At 33.7% G+C, this 17,795-nt stretch overlaps 1 protein-coding gene across 4 annotated transcripts; it reads left to right on the top strand.

Annotated features, from left to right (window-relative positions):
- LOC104787222 (inositol-pentakisphosphate 2-kinase-like) lies at window positions 252–6,650 on the top strand. Of its 4 annotated transcripts, XM_010512760.2 has the most exons (10): window positions 252–361; window positions 3,287–3,388; window positions 4,087–4,114; window positions 4,420–4,524; window positions 4,661–4,870; window positions 4,992–5,139; window positions 5,294–5,337; window positions 5,446–5,556; window positions 5,631–6,227; window positions 6,329–6,650. In XM_010512760.2, the coding sequence occupies exons 4-10, from the start codon at window positions 4,420–4,422 to the stop codon at window positions 6,446–6,448; spliced, it is 1,335 nt and encodes a 444-aa protein (XP_010511062.1). In that variant the 5' UTR covers window positions 252–361; window positions 3,287–3,388; window positions 4,087–4,114; the 3' UTR covers window positions 6,449–6,650. The 4 variants fall into 4 exon arrangements, with proteins under 4 accessions (XP_010511062.1, XP_010511063.1, XP_010511060.1 ...); XM_010512758.2 differs by lacking the exon at window positions 4,087–4,114 and having other exon boundaries at window positions 253–361; XM_010512759.2 differs by lacking the exon at window positions 4,087–4,114 and having other exon boundaries at window positions 253–361; window positions 3,279–3,388.

Below are 17,795 nucleotides of genomic sequence, written 5' to 3'. Positions count from 1 at the left end.
CAAAGAATCAAATTATTTTTTAAAATATTAATATAGATGTCTTCTTTTTTTTTTGTCACCGATTAATATAGATGTCTAAACTTCTTTTCTGTACACTTTCTCAATCGGTCTTTGAATATTTGTTGAACATTGAACCCTCAGAGCCGGCATTGCTTGGAGTTACGTTAAAAAGTAATTTGTCGTTTTTAGACGATCAATCACATGGAGACTTAAACCCTGAAGCAAAACGTTAAGTAAGGTGTGATTCTCATTCTTCCACAATATAAGTCCTCAAAACTCAAAAGCATATACATATGTATCTCTTCTTCCTAAAGGTCCAGGCGTAGGAAAGTTTCTCGGCGCCATTTAAGAGTCAAAAGAGGTTAGTTGTTTTCTTTTATTGTTGCTATAGATGATCTTACATTTTCTCTCTACCTAACATTTGATGAACAAATATATGAAGTTAGTTAGTATCAAATGTATATTAAGTTGTATAATAAGAAAGAAACTGCGTTACAGGGCATGACAAATTTTGAATTTAGTGATACATGTAATGCAATCAATATATATATATATTTTTTTTCATCTTGCAATCAATAATCTTATATAATATGAGAAAGTTTTTCTCAACTTTGGCTAAGGAGATGACACTTGGTATCTTACCTATCTGACACATGTATTTTATTGTTGTTTGGCCTAATTAATTAAATTTATTTGTGCTTTGGACCTAATTAACTATAGGCCCATAAAAAAAAACTATCAATATTTTCTTCTTCTCTTCTTCAATCACAACCAGTTAGAGACCCTTCCCATCTAAAACAATCATTTCTTAGTTTGTAGTTTCATAATCTATTTTATGATTCATTGGTAAGAAAAGATTATAAATTATGTAAAAAATGTATTTCTAGGTGTCAATCTTATAAATGATTCTGGGATGTTTCTGTGTTTTCAAAAATCTCTTATAAATTGAAAAACTCCCATTAAAAACCACCAAAGTGACAATGACTTCCAGTTTAAACCTTCAAACTATTATACTCCCAACTAAAACCACAAAAGTGTCAAATTTATTAAATCAAACCTTTTTATGGCATTCGTGGGTCCAGATTTTTCACCGGAACAATTAACTCTGTTAATGGAATATATTTTCTATTAATAAAAATAATAAAAATAATTAAAACAAAAAAAAAATAAAAAAACACCCAACATCAAATCGATTTGGGGGTTAGGGTTAGTAAAAAATAAAAAAATATTTACACAATGTCTTTTTGTAATGACTCATAAGCATTTTATATGAACATGGTTTATGTTTTATGGAATGATTTATTTTTATCTCATTGTTTTATTTTGATTTTTTTTCTTCTTTTGTAAGGTTTTTACCTTTTTATAATTAATTATCACGTTTAAAATCCTAATTTATGAAAAAGCAGGTTAGTTAATAGAACAAATGGAGTTATTGTTCAGCTGACGGGATGGATTTTCCATTAACGGAGTTAACTGTTCTTGTGATAAATATGTACCCACAAACATGAATGTCATATTGAAAGTTTGATTTTATAAATTTGACACTTTGGTGGTTTTAGTTGGAAGTATAATAGTTTGAAGGTTTAAACTGGAAGTCGTAGCCACTTTGGTAGTTTTTTATGAGATTTTCCCCTTATAAATTTATAAGTTTTTGGTTCAAATGTTAAATTATGGATTTTTATTCTTGGGTTTAGTTTCTGGCCATTAATCTTATATAATCTAATAGTAGGTTTTTTTCTAAAATCAACCAAACATTAATAATTAGAAAATAACACCATGACAATCTAATGGTAGGATGTTTTATGTAAGTAATTTGATAATTGTTTACTCATTTATTCCTCATTAGATCTTACCAATTCATTTTCCATAAAATTAAAATTCAATTTGTTTTCCATAAAATTAGAATTCAATCCCTAATAACTCTATTTTTGAAACTTTTTTTCCAGTCATTAGGTTTCTACAAAGAATTATATTATTTTAATATATCTTTCCAAATTATAGTAGATATTTTTGAATAACTTTCTTTTTACACGTATTGTTAGCATTATTAATACTACATAGAAAACAAATTATGTGAGAATGTTTGATAAATTTATTTATTTATTAGAGAACTTATGTATGCCTTTCCTAATCTCCATGGGTCGGTCCGATAATTTTAGATGCCCTACGCCCAATTTTTTTTAATAAAATATTTTTACTATTAAAAATCATAAAATAGTAATATAAAAAATTATTTAAATAAAATAGATCAGTACTATAAGTTTAAAACTCATTAACAATAATTTTAATGTATCGCTCATTCACTCATTGATCTAATGCTCATTCGCAAACAATTCAAAAAATGAGATCGTCTTTTACATAAAACTAATAAAACTTCATCCCTAAATAAACTGTTTTCGTATATAAAACTTGAACTTACAATTTTTTTTGAACTTAAAAAAAAAGAAAATCTAATAACAAATGAACTTATAATTTTTTATTTCTTTCCTTACATAAAATACCTAAAATTTTTGATCTAAAATATGCCCCAAAAATTTTGATGTCCTAATGGCTTCACTTGCTTGGCCTATGGGCCGAGTCTTGAACCATTTTTTATGTTAACTTCAGGGTTGTCGTGTTTGTTGGTTGTGTTAATATAATACTACTACATCATGAAGAAAATGAACTAACATATTAGGTTTTGTTCCTTTCATATATTTTAGAATCTCTATTTTTTTTTCTTTTGAACATTTATATGGTAAAGCAAGCTAAAATTTTTTCTTAATGGATGATGCATATGAGTCTTTCTATTGTAAAGTTAGCTTCTTATTAGTCTTTGTTATTAAACTATCCCTTTTTATTCTCAAAAAGGAAAATCGTATGTTATTATCATATATTTAAAAATTTTTGTTGTTAATGTAAGCTAATAAAAAACTAAAATTCTCAAATTACTAAAATTCAAAAACAATGAAAGGTAAATCCGTGCGTAGCACGGGATGACTTAGGTGTGGTATTAACTATTTTATGATAGTCGTCGTCTCGTCGAGGACCACTGGCCTTTGGTTTCATCATTTTAAAATAGGAATATGATTTTGTAAAGCTTGTCATTATTTTTCCTGAAATGTATCATAGACTAGTTCCGTGAAATTAAGGCTGCTATTAAAGATAATATAAAAACCGTAGTTGTTGCTCTAGGAGCTTTCCGAGTAGTTGTTGTAACATAATTTTATTATAGTTCGGATTACTTAGGATTTAATAAAGAATTACGATGACTCCAAAAGTCTGAAGCTGAGACTTAGTTATTTAGGTGTGATTCTTCCCCCAAGAGCAGTCCTCAAAACTCATAGCATCTCTCTTCTTCCTAAACATCGGCTAGGGAAGAGTTTTTAGCACCATCAAGATCCAAAAGGTTAGTGCCATTTTTTTTTTTTTTTTGTTGATTTGTTTTTTTTTTCTTTTAGTTCTTAACAAATTTCTTTGTTTAGGTGAACTACATCTCTATTTTTTCTCTCAAGCTGTTCACTCATATATAAAATGTTTCGATCCATGGTGACCATTGCTACTTTTTGACTCTCTGCTATATAAAACTTTTTTTTTCTAATGAAATTTATTCAAACAAAAAAAAAATCCTTTGTACAATGACTATAACCTTATGCTAAAAGTTCAGAATGTTTAAAGAGTAGAAAAAACAGAAAAAAAAACACCTACAGCAATTAGATCCTTTGAACACCAAACCAAATTCGTAGGCCATCCTCAAAATTGGTTGTGGTTTCCTTGAGACTTGAAAGTCTGTTCCCGAAGACATGAGTGTAGTATAGGAGGCGAGCTATATAAATCTACAATAATGAAACTGTTAACGATAATATAGTTTTTTAAATGAATATTTTTTCATTTAACAATTCACATTAAATTTTATATTGTTTAATGTGAATTCCTATCACTGAAAACGTATTTTATACCTATGTAATGTGTGAGTAACAATATACCCAAGATCAATGTATGTCATATATATAAAATTCCTCATCGCCAATTTTATGATTTAATCAAATATGAAAGTCTAACATTGAAGTTCATTGGTTCGGGTGACACTTGGAAGGAACCATACAGAATGTCCTGGTCTCTGACCTGAAAAAATGTTCGTCCCAATATTGCATTGTTTCGAATTTTTTTTGCGATTGTCCATGTTCAATTGTTTATCACTAGTACGTATAGCCTTATTCTTTCATACTGCTTAAGCAGAAAGTATTAGGGGACTCTCCTTATCAAGTTTTTTTTTTTTAAATACTAATCGAGTTACAATCGTGAAAATTTCTTAATCGTTCTTATAAGTGAGCGCTACATAGCTTGTTTACCATTTGATCATTGCTCAAAATTAGATACGTTACGAATGTTATGTAAAATATGTTTTTTGTTAACCTGTGTTGGGGTGTTTGTATTCAGATGGAGGAAATTGTTTTGGAACCAAAAGATGCGGTTGATTGGTCATATAGAGGAGAAGGAGCTATTAATTTGGTTCTCGCTTACACTGGATCCTCTCCCACTTTCGTTAGTCTTCTCTTTCTAATTAATCCAAAGATGATTATATATTGCCTTAATGTTATCGTTTTTCGGATTAGGATGAAGTATATAACATTGATTGCAATCTTGTTTTGTTTTTCTCTTTTATGGTATATATGTGCAGTTGGGAAAGGTGATGAGGATAAAGAAAAAGCTAAAGAAAGGGTATGAAAATGGAGGAGACACAAGTGGAAATGGTCTTACCAGTCTCGAAAATATCATCTGGGGAGGGATTAAGGATCTTGTATCTTGCCAAAACAAGGAGATGGTGGACTATTTGTTTGTCAAACATGTCATGAGACCTTTATTGGGTCACAAACATGTTAATGCTGGAGTATGTTGTTTCCCTTTTGATCATGATCATTCTAACACGTTCTAACGATTACAAGAATCTGGAAGTTGCATTTGGGATGTTTCAAAGGGTTTTGAGTCTTGATGACTTGGAAATGTTGCAGATTCGTCGTCTTGTAGCAACGGAGTTTCTTGAGTCTATTGAGAAAATGGTGAGATCACAGCATATTTCTCGGCGAGATAATGCATCTAGTGTGGATACTAACCTCACTTCCGTGCTTCTCATGGATGATTTGACAAGTTTCGCCCAGGGTAAATCAATTTTGTGTAATCAACCATTAATGAGGTTCTTTTTATTTTTCTACTTGACTCTGCAAGTAAAAGTTGATGTGAGCTGAGCTGGTATGTTGTTTTTTTGGTTTATAAGATACATGTCGCCCGAGTTAATGATCTCCTATGCTTTCAGGTCATGTTGAGGATCATGTACCTTGTTTAACTGTTGAAATAAAGGTATTCATTATCATTAATTATCCTGTCTTTAATTTCTTTCATTTTGGCTAGCTATATACTACTTTATTGCTTTTTTTTGGCTGATATGTATTGACTCTGATGAAATAGCCCAAATGTGGATTTCTTCCATCTTCAAGTTTCATATCGGAAGAAAATCTTATTAAGAAGACTATACCTCTTTTCGAAATGTACCAAGTTCGAAAGCTTAGGGAAAACGAGGTACTTTTTCTTCTACATACCATATTAAATCCACAATCCAAATCTGAAGCTAACACATTAAAGCCATGTCACAGATATTAGAAATCAGTAAATATGATCCCTTAGATCTTTTCTCTGGATCCAAAGATAGAATACACAAGGCAATAAAAGCACTCTACGCGACTCCTCAGACCAATTTCCGTGTGTTCCTGAACGGTTCTCTAGTATTTGGAGGCTTCCGGGGTAGCAAATGCATAGCAACCTCAAAGGATGAATTAGCTTTTGAGCATATACTCAAAGGTATCATCAAAACCGAAGATGATAGCGTACGTGCAAATAGTTTCATAGAGCTTGTTGCTGAAACTATTTACGCATCTGGAGCTCTAGATCAGCTTCTAGAGGTTCAAAAGCTTGACAGATATAACATCGAGGCAGTGATTCACGCGTACTATGACTTAATTGACCATCCATGTAAAGCGTGTCAAGAGTTGGAAAAGAGTAAATTGTCGAATCAATTTGGTGCCATGCATGCAATGCCACAAGATGAAAAAGTAAATATTTTGAAGAATTTTCTAATATCTTCCACTGCAACGGATTGTAGTGTAATGGTAAGTATTAGATCAAGAGGGACTGGTCTCTCTTCCCACGGTAATGTTCATCTTGAATCAACAAAGCAAGATTTTGAGTACAAGGTATATGCTTTTTTTTTTAATTACTTTCCCGAAACTAAATCTTCTCTTTTGTTGAATTGTTTCTCTCACATTGAAACTGAGGCCGATCTACGTCGTGGCAGGTTCACTTCATTGATCTTGACATGAGACCTTTGAATAGAATGGAATCCTATTATGAGTCGGACAAGAAGATCATGAAAACATACCTGGAAATGCTGAAGACAAAAGGAGATCAACCTTGATGCTTCTAGAACTACAAGCTGAGAAGCAGATGTCATATCTTATAAAGGATGCTTCCAAATAAGTATTTAAGTTTCACTTAAAGTAACAGTTTAATTTCCTACTATTTTCACTTGTATCAATTCATAAGGCTCCCTTTACTTGATATATATATGGTTGCAAAAAATCTCATACTTGCTCAAAAAGTCTCATACTTCACCATGATTCAGTGGGTTTCATCAATCTGTGTAAGGTTGTTTTGCATTAGTTAAATGTATTATTTATCTTAAAGAACCATGACGTAGCTAGAACCATGAAACGCACGGGAGATATGGTAGTAAATTAACTTAATTGTAGTCAAAAACAGTAGATATTACTTATAAATCACACAATAACAATTCCACTTAGCACTTAAGACTAACTGTGCAAAAGAAATTTAGTCTACCATTAATAATAGTTAAGCAGCTGATCCAGAGTTTTAAATAAATGGCTAGCCATTACGGTTTTTGCATGCCGGTGCCACCTAGGATTAGATAATCGCCATAGTCTTTGAACACCTAAACGACGCTTAAGATTTTTAGAATGCTTTTAATTATTGCTAAGGAGGAGAGGCACTAAAATTGGTAGAACTCACGACCGTATATCTACCTTTTATATGCCAGATACATATAATGAGATGGTAAGGAAAGCTTATCTGTTGCAAAAACACTTGCTGCGTACAGTGTGAGTATAGTCAAAAAGGAGTTTTTTCCTGAGTTATGGCACAAAAGGCTGGGACACTCAGGCCTACACAGTATTCAAAATCTACAAACAAACCATGAGGTCTGTGAAGCATGTGTCAAAGGAAACAATGCAGAGAGAAATTACTTAAAATATCGGAACGAAAAGTTGAAATCCAGACAGATGTATGTGGGCTAGTACATACATCATAATATATTGGGAGCACCTACATACTTTCCGTCACCGATGACAACTCTCACATTTGCAACCTTCAAGAAGTTTAAAAATCAGATAATAGGTGACTTCAATTCAGAGCAATTCATTCATTAAGTTTCTAGAAAATAACATTAATAGAATTAAAAAGCAATTTACTTTGGTATACCCACGATAACAAAACAGAGTTGTAGAGTGTAGAATTAGTGTAGGGGTATAAAGACACACAACACACTGATTTACATTTAGAACGCGCCAAGCCAACGCTTTTCTATTCAATCTTATTAACAAAATTTATCTCTTACAATGATACAATTTTGTCTCGGCCCTTACTCAACCTATTCTACCCAATATGATTGATCTCGACTAAGAATGAATCTAAGCCTCTCTCTTTTCTATCTAAACACACACCTGTGTAGATCTAAGAGAATAAAACTCACTCTCTCTCTTTTCTATCTAAACTCTCACCAGTGTAGATCTAAGAGAAAGAAAAACAATTCTCTGTGCACTTAATCACCTCTCTGATTAACGTCATAGAGAACTGGGAACACACCTTCTAAACATTATTTTTGTGGCTTCAAAGTTTACAACTGTATCAATATTCTAGAGTGCTCAAATTGGCTCGTGGCCTACTCCTAGAATATATATACACGACTTGAGAAACCCTACAAGGCGAATCTCCAAGTATCAAGGGATAAGGAAACTGTTTGCTCTCAAGCTTATCTTTTCCTTATTTGTTGTAGAGAATATTCTTCATATCTCCAAGGATAAGGAAACTGTTTGCTGCTCAAGCTTATCCTTTCCTTATTTGGTGGAGAGAATATTTTTCATATCTCCAAGTAAAATCTCGTTTCTATCTTCAATGCCAAGTCATCAACCTTCCTCAACACATCCACTCATGTCTTGCCACGTCAGCTCACACATCCATGTCAGCAACTCGGGCGTCTGTTATCTGATGCAGCTTCCTGATTGGCACAACGCTCTGCACGGCACAATGACTTGTTCCTCACAGCGAGTTGTTCCAGAATCTGCATTTACAATTTCCCCCTTTTTGACTGAGTTTGATACTCAAGCATCCCTCTGGTTCAACCTGAAAAGACACTCCAACGAACACAAACCAAAAACAGAACAAGCAGCAACTAGACAAAACAACAATCATTATCTAGCAAAATCAAACAACAGCTTGTTCAAACACAACTATGATTAAGAACCTGACAATCAGAAACCCCAATGGACTACAGCGGAAACCATGTTCTTAATAGCTCTCTAATCAGACTTAATCAATTGGCATATTCTCAATAATTAACAATCTAAAGTCAACCAATTAATTCATTAAGCCTCCCCCATAAACAATGCTTCTCTCCTAAACCAAGTAGCTACAAGGATTCTCCCCCACAAGTACAAAGCTCGTTATCATTAGGCGTTGATTAAAATTATATCAAAACCAGAATCATTCTCCCCCAGCTTGAGTGATCAACTAAGTTAAAAACAGACATGTGTATCACATCAGTGTACTGAGTTATGAGAATCAATTACCTGCTAACAGTGCTTCGCATCCTTAAGCACTTTGATGATCAGTCTCGCCGCCTATTGAAACAGCTTCATGTTTGTAGGCATTTCAATTATTCTTGCAACCACAACTGGATGTTGGGAAATAGGACGCTGAAAGTTGAGAATTCAAACAGCAGGTAGCTCTTTGATCGAATCACAGTGTGGATGTGACCATACACAAGCTTTTTAGGAAAAAACAGCCTCTTGTGTATTATGTTCTACATTATTTCAAACCTCTGCTTCACTGAAGATCTCCTTCATCCTTGCATCTAAACCAGTTTCTTCGATCGATTCTACACAGAACTGTGTTGCCCTTACATACAGAAAAGCAAGGCATGTTCTTCTACTTCCCGAATTCGCCATCACTGGAACTTATAAACTCCATGTTCTTTGAAAAGAGCATTCACTGTCTTGACCAAACCCCCTGGAAGTTGACTGATTAGTTCAAGAATCTCATACACCTTCTCTTAAGCAAGTATTCAACGCAGACACATTCCTGAGAAACTCAATAGTTGCATGCAGCATCGTTTAGAGCAAACACAATCGTCTGTTTTTTAACACAACATTGTCCAAACATGCATGTACGATGATGACTAGAGCATCACATCTCTGTTGTCCCTGTAGACACCTGATTCAAAAATATCATAACAATCTGCTGCCCCTGCAGATTATCAAGAATGAGCTGGTCTCTGGTCATCCTTCTGTAGGCTTCAAGAAACTGAAACATCCACACACTTCTGCATAATCTTCCTTAACCGCAAGATGACATCTTTTCTAGATTCACTTGTAGATGATAAACAGACCCTTGCTTTGGACGTAGTGACCCATGGTGAAACAAAATTTGGAGCATATATACCGGTGATACAGACGATAATGCATACGTCAAACAGCTGGTGGGACATAGACACTTGCCTCATAGCACAAACCATCTTCTGGTAACAGTCCCTTGTAACAAATACTTTGATCAAAGATGGAACTCAAATGAACGACCACCTGTTGGACAGACATGATAGCTACATAACAACTTGCGAGCACAATCTTTTGTCTAGGAACACTCATCAGCCACTGGAAGAGGTAGCTCCATTTCTTCGTATCATGGAACTGACACTATACTCATTTATCGATACAAATTGAGTATCAGTCTTTCGAATCGTCCTCAGACGCATGATGACTCAACAACAATCCGCTAAAGCACTTTCACAACTTGAACCAGGTTGTGAGTTTTAGTAACAGCTACTTCCAACCCTTCAGTACTCATGAGACACTTATTTTCACCCCAAATAATTAGATGAACACACAGCTCTTTGATCCTACTTCCATAATCAATCCATCACTCAAGATGTCCGACCCTTGATCCATTGCTGCTCTCTGGAGTTTACCTCTTAGAGAGTCATGATCATTCCTATGAGCTGAAACAAATGAGCTTAAACCTGAAACACTTAACATACACATCAGTGCACACTTGTTGAAAACATACAAACATTTCTCATCAACAATATTTACAATCAGCCTCGTGTTTCATCAATCAATCATATGAATTTAACTACAAAACATTGATTTTACAACACATTTTTTCTTTTCAGCCTTTTATGCACAACCTCAGACATCCAAACATCGTTAATCACAAAAAGTAAGGGAACCAGAAAAGAAATAGACCATTAAGAGTATTTTTATATTAATTTTTACTTCTTAAAGTAAGAGGCTTTCATACCTTGAGATCTGTTATGTGATGTGTGCCAACCACTTGTTCAGGACTTCACCAGAAACTACCACAATCTTTTGTGAATCTTCAAAGAACAGCTCTATGATCAATGGCTAGTCTTTCGCTCAGGCATGCCTTTAATTCTCATGGTTCATCATCAACATGAAGTAGGCAGCTGGAATTTCCTTTGGAAAGTGCATTGACAGGAGTGTATCAAGTCATTTTTTTTTTGACTTTTCATGATACACTACCTTAGAGCTTATATCCAACAGGCATGAATGATCTTCACAGTTTGATGATATGAAAGATCTTCTGCTGAATCTCCTGATTCTTATCAGCGATATCACTTGACTTCTCAGCCGCGGATATTTGTGCATTCCCTTGTTATTATTCTTCAGGGCTCTGTTGCAGATGTACCAGCCACATAACTCTATTTTTTTTAATTACAAACAACTGGTACTTCTTTCAGAATGGAATGCATAATAATGCCACTCCTCAGCTCTTTGACCTCCTCCTTCACGACAACGTTTTACCAGATCCCCCATATGAATTGGCATGACAGGCAGCTGTTTTCCACTGACTATTCGATTAGACAGAGTGTTGCTCTTTTATACATTCTAGGAATTCCATGGCCTGTTCTGATGCATGTCCCTGTATCTGATCAACACAACTCACATAGCATATTAGATCCCACAAACACCATTGACTTTTCTCAGAATCATGTGTTGATCCAAGTCCAATGGTTTTGTAAACAAATCAGCAATTTGCAAATCAGTACTCTGATGTTCTATTACTATCAGTTTCTCTACAACTAATCTATGAATAAACTAATATTCAGGATCCTGTAATTGTAATTTTAGTACATGATCTACAACAATATTAACAAACAAACAATTATGACACAAAATTGATGCAAGGTCTAAGAATGTACCGTACGTTGTTCTCAATTGTTTGATTCTCATCGGGTGATTGAAACAGGTTCCCAAGGCATTAACCTCATATTCAACAACTGAACGAGGTACCTTGACAAGCTTCTGAGCGAAGCAGAAGATCAGATTTGTTCTCAGAAGGCAACAACCACTAGATCCTTCACGGTGATTCAGAGACCGAGATCTCTTCAAGTTTCTACTAGCTCCTTTCATCAACACCAACCCTATGTTGGATGTGCCTTTAAAATACTTAGCACTCCTTTCAGCAGCTCGCATGTGTGATACTTTACGATTGTCACTGAAACACTCACAGCTTGGAAGTACATAGCAGATGTCTGGTTTGCTGGTACAACATATCTTCAGAACATTGATCAGTCAACTGTACCAGTTACCATTCACACTGTACCAGTTACCATTCACACAATTTCTTGATAGACCACTTCCAACTTTCATGGGTGTGGCTTCATCTCCAGTTCTCTGTAAGTCTGTAACTCACATGCACTGATCAAACATTTGGCATACTTGCATTGGTATATGAATACTTCATCATTTGTCTAACGAAATGTTTAATCGTAGATTAAGATCCTCATAACCTTACATTTGCTCCAAATAAACAGTCCTCAGAACCTTACAGTTGCTCCAAGTAAATAGTCTTCTGAAAGAAGCCATTCCTAGCAATCAACTAACATCCATCTAATGCAGCATGGGGTTATGCACACAAGTAATCCCTATCAGGTTTCTGATTACCTCGTGTTGAAGTGAAGGTGTTGTGTCTAGCGAACTCTTCTTAGAACTTTGTACGACCAATCGTGCCTTGTTCTCCACAACTTGTCCGACTTCTGTTTTCCACAATCGTGACTCACAGACAACATAATTCCTTCAGCACAATGAGTTCATGAAACAAAATCTACATACCTAGTAGCCACCTTTGTGGCTTCGCCCATCTGAGATATATCAAATTGTTTCAACTTAGTTCCCTAAACAACATCTATAAACCTAGTAGCCACCTTTGTAGCTTCGCCCATATGAGATATATCAAATTGTTTCAACTTAACTCCATTTGCAAAGATCTGACATGCAACGCCACTAACTGCATCCGAACAACTCTGTGTAATAGCAGCAGAAACAACAACTCTGCCCTCCTGAATCCTTCCAGTAGCTTCTTGATGGAAGTGATTCTCACCGTTTCTTGAGTGCTACAGCTTACACTTGACAACAGCTAGTTAATACACTCCTTCTCAGAGGCGTGAGTGGTATAGTACAATCCGGACACTTGAAACAGACATCTTTGTAGAGGCTCTGACTTGTATAATAACATCGACATGTTCTTTTGTTCAGATCTCCGACAGTCCACATTCTTTCCTCAACTTCTGATCTTGTCTTTTCTTCCTCGATTTGAGGTGTAAACCATTGTTAATTGTGGTACTTGAAGATCCACTATAACAATACAAATCATTCTTCTTAATGAAAACTTGATTGCCTCTTCTTCCAACCTTGTGAAACTTCTTCTGGCGATGATTTCTCAGCCTTCTGATAGTTCTTTCTCATCTGCAGTTCATCTGTCTGAACTAATTTCACACACTGATCAACCTTCTGTTCATTAGAACTTAAAGCACCTTTACCATCAGATTTGTGAGAAATATATCTATGTGATAAGCTTCTGAGAAATTCCTTGACAAACCTCTTATCCTTGTATACCTTCTTCAACACTACAACTTCCTGACAAGGGAAGCTTAGTTGACTGTTGAAATGACAGGATGGTGATACGTCAGATTTTTCCTTCGTCACCCTGCTGGTTTCCTCAAAAAAGGCTTCCAAACGATCCCAAGTTTCTTTCGCTGACATACACTCTTTCACCATTGTGAATAGATCCATCAGCAAGCAGCTGAAATTAGTAGATAGCGCTTCAGAGTTCTGTTTACCCTTTAACTTCTCCTCAGCCGTCCACAGCTTACAGGTCTTTATTACAGTTTCTCCTCTCATGTTCGTAAGTGTTGGAAATGACCATCATTCTTCAACAACGAACCAGGTTTCCATATCACGACTCTGAATCATACGTCTGATTTGTGCTTTCCAATCATCATCATGCTCAGCGTCAAGCATCAGAGGATTGTTCTCATCAACGAACTGTTGTGGATTTTCCATACCTCGTCTCAAGATCTCACCTGTCGAAAAGATTAACAATTATTTTATCAGGCGTCCGCTCTGATACAAATTGTAAGGGTATAGAGACACATAACACACTGATTTACACTTGGAACGCGCCAAGCCAACACTTTTCTATTCAATCTTATTAACAAAATTTATCTCTTACACTGATACAATTTTGTCTCGGCCCTTACTCAACTTATTCTACCCAATATGATTGATCCCGACTAAGAATGAATCTAAGCCTCTCTATTTTCTATCTAAACACACACATGTGTAGATCTAAGAGAATAAAACTCACCCTCTCTCTTTACTATCTAAACTCTCACCAGTATAGATCTAAGAGAAAGAAAAACAATTCTATGTGCACTTAATCACCTCCCTGATTAGCGTCACAGAGAACTGGGAACACACCTTCTAAGCCTTATTTTTGTGGCTTCAATGTTTACAACTGTATCAATATTCTAGAGTGCTCAAATTGGCTCGTGGCCTACTCCTAGAATATATATACACGACTTGAGAAACCCTACAAGGCGAATCTCCAAGTATCAAGAGATAAGGAAACTGTTTGCTCTCAAGCTTATCTTTTCTTTATTAGATGTAGATAATATTATTCATATCTCCAAAGATATGGAAACTGCTTGCTGATTAAGCTTATCCTTTCCTTATTTGGTGGAGAGAATATTCTTCATATCTCCAAGTAAAATCTCGTTTATATCTCCAATGTCAAGTCATCAACCTTCCTCGACACATCAACACATCCACTCATGTCTTGCCACATCAGCTCACACATCTATGTCAGTAACTCGGGTGTCTGTGATCTGATGCAGCTTACTGATTGGCACAACGCTCTGCTCGGCACAACGACTTGTTACTCACAGCGATTTGTTCCAGAATCTGCATTTACAATTAGGACTTTGATGAGTATGGCAAGGAGCATGCTGACAGATAAGGAAATACTATATGTTTTTTGGCTGATACTATTTAAAGGTAAGACTCAAGATTAGAGGAATTATTCAAACCTATGGAGAAGATTATGAAGAAACCTTTGGTTTATAGCACTTGCTGCACAACAATTGGAACTTAATGGATGTTAAGTCAGCATTTATAAATGGAGAAATCACATAAGAAATGTATGTGAAACAACCACCTAAATTTGAGGTATAGTGAGCAGATCACATGGTGTACAAACTATATATTTTTTGGAATATTTGCATTCTAACACACTTTTCTATAAAAAAAATTGCATTATAACACACTTTTGGACCACCACACACTTTTCTTATAGTGTTTTACTTTCTTACCCTCTAACTCTCTCTCTCTCCAAACACATTACTTCTCAACACACATCTTTCTTTTATTTTTTTATTTTTACTCTATTTTCTTTTCTTTATCTTTCTTTCTCACCGTCTCTAACTCTCTCTCCATTTCCAAATAATTTTTGTTATTTGTTTATCTTACTCCTTTCTTTGATATATGTGTTTGAATAATCTTGAGTTGTGGATAACAATATATATATATATATATATATATATATATATATATATATATATATATTCTTTAGCCACATTTATATCTTTTTAAAATTTTACATTTTGATATATTTATCATCTACAAAATCAAATCCAGATGCTTATATGTTTATGATTATTTAGTTTCATGTTCAATATATATAATATCATCCATCAAATCTTTTTCATATGTTATTGATCAACAGTTTTATGTTTTCTAGTAAAAAATCTTCAGATTTGGCAAAATTTGTTACAATTACTATGAGATTAAATTTAGGATCTAAAATTTAAGATTTAGGGTTTAGGGTTTAGAGTTTTAGGGTTTAGGGCTTAGATATTTAGGGTTTAGAGTTTAGTATAGGATATAATGAACGGTTTCATGCTTAGGCTTTCAGGGGATATGATGAGGTTAAAATTGTTTGGTAGTTAACAATGACTAATTCACCAAAACACAATTAGTTTTTAGTGGACGTGTATAATTTCGCGTCCACGTGGATTTGATTTTATGGACATGAAAAATTAAAATCGTTTGATAGTTTACCATGACTACTTTACTAAACCACAAGTTGTTTAACTAATTAGGTATTCATATGTTTTTTTCTATGGTCATCCAAAATAAGTATCCATCTATGCATGTTAACCATCCACATAATAGCGAACAACATCAATGAATTTGGAAATTTATAAAGAATGTAATGCAAGAAGTCAAAAATTTGTCCTAATTTAATGTTCAGGGTTTACAGGTTGGGGTAGGTCAATTTCATGTTTTATAGTAAAAGATCTTCATATTTGACTACATTTGTTAAAGTTTCTATGAAATTAAAGTTATGATTATGGTTTATGATCTAAGGTTAAGGTCTAAAGTTTAGGATTTAGGTGTTAGAGTTTAGGCTTTAGGGTTTAGGGTTTAGGGTTTAGGGTTTAGGGTTTAGGATTTAGGGTTTAGGGTTTAGAGGTTTAGGGTTTAGGGTAGGATATAATGAACGGTCTCATGCTTAGTTTTTTAGGAGATATGATGAGGTTAAAATTGTTTGATAGTTAACAACGATTGTTTCACCAAAACATAAGTAGTTTTTAGTGGACGTGTATAACTCATCATCCATGTGGATTTGATTTTAGAATAAGTATCCACATAAGTATCCCCAAATAAGACATTAGTATCCACAAATACATATCCACATAATAAGACATTTTTAGCATCCACATAACAATTAACAAATATTCAACTATAATTGGATAATTAGGTATTCATATATTTTTCTCTAATCATCCAAAAGTAAGTATTCATCTAGATATGTTAACCATCCACATAATAGCGAACAATTATTCATATATAAATAGATAATGTATAACTAATCAGTATCCATAGCACCTCATCCACATCATGGCATCAAATTATCATTATACAAACCTAGTTTTTAAGATAAAAATACAATCCGCTCCATACAAATTAATGGACACCAATTTTGTAATGAATGTTGTCCACATAAACAATACATAATGGACACCATTAGAGATAGAGGTTTTTGGTTTAGAGTTTAGGATATGATATGATAAACGGTTTCATGCTTAGGTTTTTTTGGGATATGATGAGGTTAACATATTATGATAGTTAACAATGACTACTTCACCAAAACATAAGTAGTTTTTAGTGGACGTGTATAACTCATCGTCCATGTGGACTTGATTTTAGAATAAGTATAGTAGTATCCACAAATAAGTATCCACATAATAAGAAATTTTTAGCATCCACATAACAATCAACAAATATTCAACTATAATTGGATAATATGTATTATAATATCCACATAACAATCAACAAATATTCAACTATAATTGGATAATATGTATTATAATTATTCATTTTAAATATAGTAAAATAGATCTCAAAATGTAGAAAAAATAAAATTATAATGAATGATAAAAACAAAATCAAAAAAAATATGTCATAATAATTAAATAAAGTGATTACAAAGAGAGTAGAAGAAAAAAAGTGAAGAATAGAAAAAGAAAATGTGACAGAAAATCTTGTCTATTGAATTTTAACTAATAGTTTCAATCGAATGGTTCTTATTATTTGATACTAGGNGTGTATAACTCATCGTCCATGTGGACTTGATTTTAGAATAAGTATAGTAGTATCCACAAATAAGTATCCACATAATAAGAAATTTTTAGCATCCACATAACAATCAACAAATATTCAACTATAATTGGATAATATGTATTATAATATCCACATAACAATCAACAAATATTCAACTATAATTGGATAATATGTATTATAATTATTCATTTTAAATATAGTAAAATAGATCTCAAAATGTAGAAAAAATAAAATTATAATGAATGATAAAAACAAAATCAAAAAAAATATGTCATAATAATTAAATAAAGTGATTACAAAGAGAGTAGAAGAAAAAAAGTGAAGAATAGAAAAAGAAAATGTGACAGAAAATCTTGTCTATTGAATTTTAACTAATAGTTTCAATCGAATGGTTCTTATTATTTGATACTAGGATTTTTGTGTGTCTTATCCTAGCAGGTTCAATTAACCTTAAGTGTTGTAGTGTTTAAGGTGTCAATCCAAATGGGA

This window comes from Camelina sativa, chromosome 5, assembly GCF_000633955.1.
Source record: "Camelina sativa cultivar DH55 chromosome 5, Cs, whole genome shotgun sequence".
In the NCBI taxonomy this organism is placed as follows: Eukaryota; Viridiplantae; Streptophyta; class Magnoliopsida; order Brassicales; family Brassicaceae; genus Camelina; species Camelina sativa.
The sequence above is the reverse complement of the archived record's forward strand: the minus strand, read 5'-3'. Positions and strand labels throughout refer to the sequence as shown.